The sequence below is a fragment of the Eptesicus fuscus genome, chromosome 2 (assembly GCF_027574615.1).
Source record: "Eptesicus fuscus isolate TK198812 chromosome 2, DD_ASM_mEF_20220401, whole genome shotgun sequence".
Classification (NCBI taxonomy): Eukaryota; Metazoa; Chordata; class Mammalia; order Chiroptera; family Vespertilionidae; genus Eptesicus; species Eptesicus fuscus.
Genome location: NC_072474.1, coordinates 70,908,611 through 70,917,560, shown reverse-complemented (window position 1 = coordinate 70,917,560; position 8,950 = coordinate 70,908,611). Strand labels below are relative to the sequence as shown.

General features: G+C 47.9%; 1 protein-coding gene across 1 annotated transcript; it reads left to right on the top strand.

Annotated features, from left to right (window-relative positions):
- Positions 1-519: 519 nt before the first annotated feature.
- LOC103288018 (growth-regulated protein homolog gamma-like) lies at positions 520-2,745 on the top strand. Its single transcript, XM_054723464.1, has 4 exons — positions 520-716; positions 840-963; positions 1,081-1,164; positions 2,033-2,745. Exons 1-4 carry the CDS (start codon positions 611-613, stop codon positions 2,046-2,048), a joined length of 330 nt encoding a protein of 109 aa, XP_054579439.1. The 5' UTR covers positions 520-610; the 3' UTR covers positions 2,049-2,745.
- The last annotated feature ends 6,205 nt before the right edge of the window (positions 2,746-8,950 follow it).

Genomic DNA, 8,950 nt, shown 5'->3' with positions numbered 1-8,950 from the left:
GATCCGAGATGACTGGGGTATTTTTAACAGAGAGCAATATATATATAAAACCCGAACTCTAGAGAGACATGGAATGCATATAAACATAATACATATAGATAGCTAGGTAAAATTTACCCCACACCCCTCCTTGATTCCCCCAGGTCTGTTAACTAAAGAGGCAGCGCTTTCCCTCTGAAGATGTGTCACCTTTGCTGGAGGATCTCAGGGATCCGCCCCCAGCCCCTCTCCACCCCGCGCACTGGGGTCACTGGGCGCCCATGGTCCCCCCTCTCAGACAGCAGCTCCTGCACGGCAGCGACTCATCCCCGCTTTGGGAATTTGGCCAGAAAGAGAACATCATACAGTCCGCTTAGTCATGTGTGAGGTCGAACCCTCTGGTTCCCCACCCCGACACTCCTCAGGGGCCGGGCCACACCCTCGGTCCCATCCAGGGAACCACGTGCGAGCCCCGGAATTTCCCCCGGCCCTGAGGTTGCTAGCTTTCCGCCTCGAGCATGGATAAAAGGGGTTCGTCCGTCTCCGGGAGCCACAGACCTCGCTCCACCAGCTCTCCTGCCAGCTCTCACACTCCAGGCACCGCAGCACCGATCCTCCGAGCTCAGCCCCAATGGCCCGCACCGCCACCGCCGCCGCTGCCGCAGCCCGCGCTCCCCGGTTCCTCCGGGCCGCGCTCCTGCTCCTGCTCCTGGCCGCCGCCTGCCGGCAAGCTGCAGGTGAGACTGGAGCCCTGGGAGCCCAAGGAGGAGAAGGGGGAGGGTGGGTGGGCGGGCGCCCATTGGGAGCATCCCGCTAACCCAGCCTGTGGTCCCCGCTAACCGAGCCTGTGGTCCCCGCAGCGGCGCCCACGGTCACTGAACTGCGCTGCCAGTGCTTGCAGACCTTGCAGGGAATTCACCCCAAGGTCATCCAGAGTGTGCAGGTGACGTCCCCAGGACCCCACTGCGACCAAACAGAAGTCATGTAAGTTCACCACGCTCTGCTGCTGCCCCCATCCTTGTCACCTCCACTGTCCAGATGCCCCCACCCTGACCCTAGCCCGCCCTCCTGTCTCACGTGGGTTCTCCCTTCTGCCTGCAGAGCCACTCTCAAGAATGGACAGAAAGTTTGTCTCAACCCCGCATCCCCCCTGGTTAAGAAAATACTGGACAAGATGTTAAACAAGTGAGTTATGTGACTAGAGTCATTCGTGACAGATATTGGCATCTGCCTCCTGAAAACTATATCAGGGAAGCCCAGGGTTAGCTGAAGGAGTGACAACTCATTGTTTCACAATTAGATTTGCCATTTGGGTAATTAATCTGCTCTGGTCCAGGAGGATATTTCCAGTGCTCTCCATCCCCATTTCCCTCTCCAACCCCATTCAGAGGAAGGTGGGTAAAGCACCCTTCATTAGAATTCTCACTGGTGTTGGGCAGTTATGCTCAAAAGCTTCCCACCTGTTAAATGACCCCGCCCCCCAATTCTTTCTGAGCTTCAAGCCTAAAAAGCAGAATCCTTGTTTCTCTGCATCACAGGCCCCAAATCTTAGTTAGTGGTGATGAATAGGGACTTTGCAGTGACCCTGTATTGAGTACAAATCTGGGTTTGACCACCTATTAGCCATATACCTCAAGGAAAATACTTTACCTTCTCTAGACTCAGTAAAACAGGGAAAACTAGTAGCTACTACCTGGGTTGCTGGGATCAAGTGAGGCCCAGTGTGACAGATGATCCCATGTCACTCCCCTTGGCACTCACTTACCCAAGAGGTTCTGGCTGTTTGCAGTCAACAATTCACCTCTTTAGGAATAATTCCTTACTTAGGAATGCAGAAGTGGTGGTAAGGACCCCAGACACCACCACCCCTGCTTCCTGAATAAGAGCATCCAAGCGCCTAGAGGTCTCAGCCACACAGTCTTAGAAGCAGGCACTTCGTGCAGGTCAGGAAAACTAGATTCAGAAGAACTTTGGAATTTAGAGGGCAGGAGGAGAGTGCTGTGCAGCTGGCTTTCCTGGGCAGCTACTAAGGACACCCTTTTTCTCATTATAGGGGCAGCTCCAACTGACCAGAGGAAGCAGATTGGTGGCTCTACCTGAAGCAAGCCCTGCCCTACAGAAATCAAAGAGGAAAAAGAGGAATCATCAGCCCCCAAAGTCACCTTGATTGGACTTAATATGCTTGAGCATCTCTTAGGGGAGTTCTTCTACTTATTTATTTATTTATTGGTTATTTTCAAATATTCTATGTTAATATTTTACATGTGAAATCATTAAGGAGTCATTGGCTCTACTTGGGCATTGTGCTGTTATTTTTATTGTTTATATTATGGCAAACCCAGGTTCATACCATTCTGATTCTTATTCAATTTGAAGGTAAAATGTTTGCAAATATTCTCTAGTCATTAAAGCAGTATTTCTGAGGAGCCCACAGCAATCTCAGCTGCTATGATAGAGGATGGGGGATCCAAGCAATAGTTAGTAAGGGTAGGGGAATGTATGTGTGCATCTATTTTTGTACGTGTTTAAAAGAATGCCAGTTGTTATTTATTGGAACAATTTCACAGTATGTGGTCAGCATTTCTAATGTTGAAGCTTTAAGAACTGAATATCCCTTGGACATTTTCATGTCTTTTGTGTAAGGCATAATGCCTTGTTTAGTGTCAATTATGCAAAGTTTGTGTCTTAAGACAAAGAGATTTAAGTACTTATTGATGGTTTTGCAAAAAAAAAAAAGAACATGAAAATAAAATATGTCAAAATAAATGGTGCTTGTTTTATTTTCTGGAAAAAAAGCAACTATCTTTACTGGATAATCTGATAATTTACATCAATGTTTCTCAACATCCCCCTCCCCCCCTTGGGTATTCAATTGGCTACACATATAAATCAAACTATAGGTTATGCTTAACTTCATCTAGTGATAGCTGTCACTCCCCTTGGCTCTCAGCTACCCAAGGATGTGGTTTCCCAACTGTGGACCAACCTCTCCCCTCTTAGTGCAAGAATCATATGTTTTTTATTGATTTGAGAGAGAGAGAGAGAGAGAGAGAGAGAGAGAGAGAGAAGCATTAATGCCCTGACTAGGGACCAGGGACTGAACTCCCAACCTGGGTATGTGCCTGGACCAGGAATCTAACCAGCAACCCTTCAGTGCACAGGAGAACATTCAGCCAACTGATTCACATTCAGCAGGGCTACTGCTATGTTGTTGTTCTTTTTTTAATAAGGAGCTCCTTGCTACCTGCTCAAGTTTACCTTCTCCTTAAAAAGATTTACATTTTAATAGGTATCTTAACAAGGACTCCCATTGCATTGTTTTTGATGAATGGGTTTTCAAACGATTATTGACAGTTTAATGAAGCTGGCTGTGAAATGGTGGTAAAGTGGATTTTTTTTTTTTCAAAACTGAAATAATTTGATTCATCAGTGGAAGCAGAAAAAGTGAATGGCTGAATACTTCACCTAGGAAAAGATCTAATTAATAGTTGGGTTAGAATTTTTTAAAATTTGTTTTATTGATTTTTAGAGAGAGAGGAAGAGAGAGGGATAGAGAGATGGAAATATCCCTGACTGGGAATCAAACTGGTGACCTCTTGGTTTCTGGGTCAGTGTTCAACTGCTGAGTTATACCGGCCAGGTGGATTCAATTTCTTTTCTTGAGGAGTTAATACATTTTATATTTTAAAAATCTTTATTGTTGAAAGTAGTATATATGTCCCCCATTTTTCCCTATTGACCCCTTCTAGCCTGCCCCCTCTCCCTACCCCAGGCCTTCACTACCCTATTGTCTGTGTCCACAGGATAAGCATATTTGCATACACGTTCTTTGGTTGATCTCATCCCTCCCACCCACCTACCCCTCACACTCCCTCTAAGATTCCACAATCTGTTGCATGCTTCTATGTCTCTGGGTCTATTTTGTTTAACAGTTTATTTTATTCACTAGACTCCACATGAGTGAGATCATGTTACTTGTCTTTCTCTGACTGGCTTATTTTGCTTAGCATAACACTCTCCAGGTTATTTATAAGGAAGTACCAGTGAGTTTCATGTTTGTTCCAATCCTTTATACCAATTTATCAAGTAGCATGGTTTTAAGATTTGAGTGCATTAGTTCCTACTTTTCCTACTGCAATTTCTATGGAACCTGATGGATTGCTTGACTTGAGAAAGTCTTCTGGAATTTGGTATTCAGTAATGCCCCAGGTTGACAGCAGCACTCCAGGTTTCTAAGACAAATGAAATTGGTATATCAAGGGAGTGAAGATCCCTATAATCTAAAAGAAACCACACTCCAAACCTTAAAAGCAGGAATACTTGTGGATGTGTCGGGTGTGTGCTTGTCTTTAATTCAGGACTTGTTCAGTAAATTCTGAGACCTGTGGTAAAAGCCTTTAGCAGAAGCAAGAAGCAGCCTGAATAATTGAGGTCAAGTTCTGGCTTGCCCCAAGTAGGTGGGTAAATATGGGCTTTTATGCTAAGTAGCAATGAGGCAGAATTTTTAAACTGGAACCTGGAATCTTTGTCCGCCAGAGTTGAAGAATAAATCCATGGACAGAAAGTGGTATAGCAAAGGTGGAAACTTATTAAAGAACAAGTACAGACTCCCACGTGGGGAGGGGGAAAGGGTCCCACTGGGTTCCCTTTCCCTATGGCTTATATAGGTTGCCGACCATGGTGCCTTGATATCCCCTCTGATTGGTCACTATTCCCTTGGACTGGTTACTATAGTAACTCCTGGGCTCAAAGGTCAAACCTCAAATGGGACATGTGAGGTTCTCCTCCCCTCCTTCCTTATTGTTTTTCTATTCCCTTTGGGCTTTCTTCTTCTCCTTCTGGATGAAGGGCTTCCTTCTCTTTATCTTGTAAATATAGACCTTTTGCTATTCCCAGCCCCTCATTCTATGGAAATGTACCTGTTGCAGCTTTTCAGCTTCCCTATTCTATGGAAATAGACCTTCTGCTGCTCTGCAGCCCTGTGTTTCTTTTTTCCATGGTCCCCTTAATTTCTAAAATTTCCTAAAACCTGTCTTTTTCACCCCTAAAAATTCCTGTTTCAGTAAGAAACAACCTCTGTGAGCTTTCTTTGCACTTAAAAGAGTTAAAAATAATTATATATTATTTTGTCCGTAACATCCAAATGACCAAAGGCTCGACTGAATGCCAGGCTGTGCGCAGCATGCCCAGCGGGCTGAACTGCTGACCTCTCAGAGAGAGAGAGAGAGGTGGGGACTTACAGCAGGGACTTGCGTGAGGCTGCCTCATGGCACTCTGCATCCCTCCCTGACTGACCACTGTGACTCCAAGACAGCGAGGGCCTCCTCCAGGCCACAGCCCCAGGTCCCTCACCCCCACCCCAGACCCGAGAGTATGGTGCCAGGCAGGGGTGCCTAGAGGTCTGGGGATGCAGCATGAGGGGCCAGCATGGCATAGCAGGGCTGTGTTTACACTGCCAAGTTCCCCGCTTCCACCCTGACCCACGCATCCCTCCACCCTCCCCTGGTGGCCCAGCTCCTGCCTACGTGCTTGACGGGCAGGCCCGACTGCACCGGGGAGTGAGCCATGGCGATAGGGACAGACACTTCCTGGGACGGGATGGCCGGGTTGTGGCAATTCATGAGGGTGATGAGGCCCTTGGGGCACGCGCAGCCCTCAGGTGGCGAGGCTGGGGCGGGGGGGGGGGGGGGGGGGGGTGGAAGGGGAGGGGCTGGTGGGGCCAGCAGGAGCCCGAGGCCACCCAGCCTCCACTGGTCCCAGGCCAGACGGTGGCTCAGTGCCGAGTGGTGTATCCATTCACGGTGCCCAGGGGCGGCCGCAAGCTGCTGTGACCCCGCCCCACGCTTCAGGGAGAGGGAGGAGGCTGGCGGCCACTGGAGCCCTAAGCTGCACCGCCTGCGCTGCCGTCTGCCGGACTGGCCGGGTCCAGAGCTGGCAGCTGCTCCTGCCCCCCAGTGGTGGAACAGGGAGGAGGGTGCTGGGTGCAGGGAGGGGACCTCAGCCGGGACTGGCCGGGTCAGAGCTGGCAGCTGCTCCTGCCCCCCAGTGGTGGAACAGGGAGGAGGGTGCTGGGTGCAGGGAGGGGATCCTCCCTGTGTGGGGAAGGGGCCTGACCTGGGCCTGGTGGGGAGCTTAGGAAGTCTGGATGAGCAGGTGCTGGTTCATGCCAACTCTTACTCTGCCATCTTCCTCCTCCAAGCTAGTCCCCCTGCCCCACCTGCCCGGGGAATGGGCTATGGGCTCTGAGCACAGACTGTTGACCTGGAGACCTCGAGCAAGACTGCCCAGTGGGGCCCGGGCAGGGGCCGGTGAAGAACTACCAGGGCAGAGCTGCTTCCGTGTCTCGGTGAAGTTTGCAACAGACCCAAGAAGGAAACCGAGAGGGCAAAGGCCAGGAGGCATGAATTCCCAGCGCTTTAGTCACTTGAAAACAGCCCCGCTTGGAATGTGAGGCGACTGTATGTTCAGCTGAGAAGTGAGGAGGCTGAACCCCACCATCACCAGGCTCCTGTTGGTCTGAGGCCTGAGCATCCACCACGACAAGGAAAAAATGGAGGGAGGGGCCCAGAGGAAGGGAGGACAATTGAAGGAAACCGTGTCTAGACTTTCCCCAGCCCTCTCTCTCTTTCCGCTGCCTACAAAAGCCCCAAACCCTGCCACAGTTCTGTCTCCACCTTTTAGTCCCCTATTCTCCAACCACAGAGGAAAGAAATAAGGAAGGAGTCCATGCTGCCTTCAGAAAGTATCTATATACCTGATTGGCCGGTTGCCTCCTGCAGAGGGAGGCCAGACTGCGGCTGTCAGTTGGACACCCCTTGAGGGCTCCTGGACTGTGAGAGGGGGCAGGCCAGGCTGAAGGTCCCCCTCCCCCAGTGCATGAGTTTTTGTGCACTGGGCCACTAGTCCTATATAAGAAAAGGCCAGTGACCATAACGGCATAACAACCAGAATGACCAATGGACCAGTCGCTATGAGGTGCATTGACCACCTCTCAGTTCCTCCCCGATCCTGCAGGCTCTGATCACTGGATGGCCAACAGGAAACCACGGGGAACCGGGGTGGGTGGCTGTGGGGCGGGACTGGGGACTGGCAAGTGGGTGGAAGGCAGACCTCTTGGTCCCTCCCCCTGGCCCGCAGGCTCCAATAGATTGCCAGATGGTGAACGGGGAACTGGGGTAGGTGTCGGTGGTGGGGCAGGGCAGGACTGGGGACTGGCAAACAGGCGGAAGATGGCCCTGATTGCAGGCTAGGCCTAGGTACCCTACCCACGCATGATTTCATGCACTGGGCCTCTAGTCTCTTTATAACGCTAATGTTATTAAATTAGTTATGAATGAGATGAAAAGGAAGAAAATTTGTGAACTGTACAGAAGTAAATAAATGGAAACCACTCTAGAAGCTCCATCAATGCCATTCATTCCCTCGCCCCAAGTCAAAGGACATTGGGAAATATTTACAGGTAGGACCCCCAAGGGCTCACACCTAAGATCAATTCCTGCATCTAAACATTGTCTTGTCCACTTAACTCTTACCAATATGTAACATGGAGCATAACACAGAGAAAGATGTTTCTGTTTATATGGTGGTTAAAGACATAGGTTTCAAAGAACCAAATAAACTTTAGAGTAAATCCCAGCTCTATTACTTGTTGACTGTGTGATCTTGGGCAAGTTTCCTTTACCCTCTATAGAATGAAGATAATAGCAGAATAAACTTTCTGGAGTTGTTGCAGAGATGGCTCCAGAAATCTGCCATTGGTCCTCAGACTAACTCCATGAACATTGTCTTAGTGTTAGTCCCAGATCTGGTGGGACATGTAGTGTAGTTTTCACACCAAATTTCCCTGAGACTTTTCAAGTACAAAGCAATCTTTCATTGAGAGTATTGTGGCAGGAAATGGGACAAAAGGGTGTATGAACCAGTGTCATGGGTGAAGTAAGTAAAGAATCCTACATGACACACCCCAACTTTGGAGGTCAACAGCAGGAAAGAACAAAGGCAACAATGACTGAGATTTCCTGAGCAGTGTAACTAAAGGACTAGAGCCAGAAAGAAGGAAATATGGCTGTCCCTCGTCTGCCCTTGAGAGCTTTTCTTTGTGATTTCTACCGAATGTCCTTTCAGGACTCCCAGAAGTAACTGGAGAGACACTGGGGGAGGCAGGGATGGTAGACTTGCAGTTGCATAATGAGGACCATCCAGAGTGACAGATGACACTGTCTCTCTTATTTCTGACTACCCACACAAATAATAACAGAGAGGGCTAGTCCTGTCTTCACCATTAGTGCCCCACTCCATATCCCTTCTGCATACCAATTAGTTGCAATGGGCAACATACCTTCCTTCTGACAGCTTCTCAACTCAGTCTCCTCTATCCTTATGATTCTTTTCTTGAGGGCTCTCTTCATTTGAGCATGGGAAGGGGGAAATGGCAGCGAGAGTTTGCTCAACTCACAGGCAGGATGGCCAGTGATTTTATGCCTTCAAAGGCAACCCTCACTGAGGGCAGGAGTGAGTGGATGAATATTCTATGATTCAGTCCCCCTTGGTTGAACAGTTTTAGAAATTACACTATATATCTATTTCTATATCAGTGTTTATATCTAAATCTATATCAATCTATAGCTATATCTATAACTATATTATATATCTATATCATATCTTTATATCACCTATGTCTATGTCTATATCTATATATCTAATATCATCTATATCTACATCTACATCTACATCTATATCACATATTTATATTTATATCTATATAGAGATGTATATCAAATCTATATCTATATCATCAATCGATACAGTTTCTATTTCTCTATTATGTTTACATTATCCTTTAAACTCTTGAACATATTTATAATAGCTGTTTAAAAATTCTTGTCTACTAATTCTATCATTCTGTCATTTCTGAGTCTATTTTTTTAATATCTTTTTTTTATTTTTATTAAGGTATTATATGTGTACATAT

What these genes read in the sequence shown, in the direction of transcription:
- LOC103288018 (XM_054723464.1), top strand. Translation starts at nt 611, where the DNA reads ATGGCCCGCACCGCCACCGCCGCCGCTGCCGCAGCCCGCGCTCCCCGG. An exon ending in CGCCTGCCGGCAAGCTGCAG is followed by an intron (nt 717 to 839) that starts GTGAGACTGGAG and finishes TGGTCCCCGCAG; the next exon opens with CGGCGCCCACGGTCACTGAA. An exon ending in TGCGACCAAACAGAAGTCAT is followed by an intron (nt 964 to 1,080) that starts GTAAGTTCACCA and finishes TTCTGCCTGCAG; the next exon opens with AGCCACTCTCAAGAATGGAC.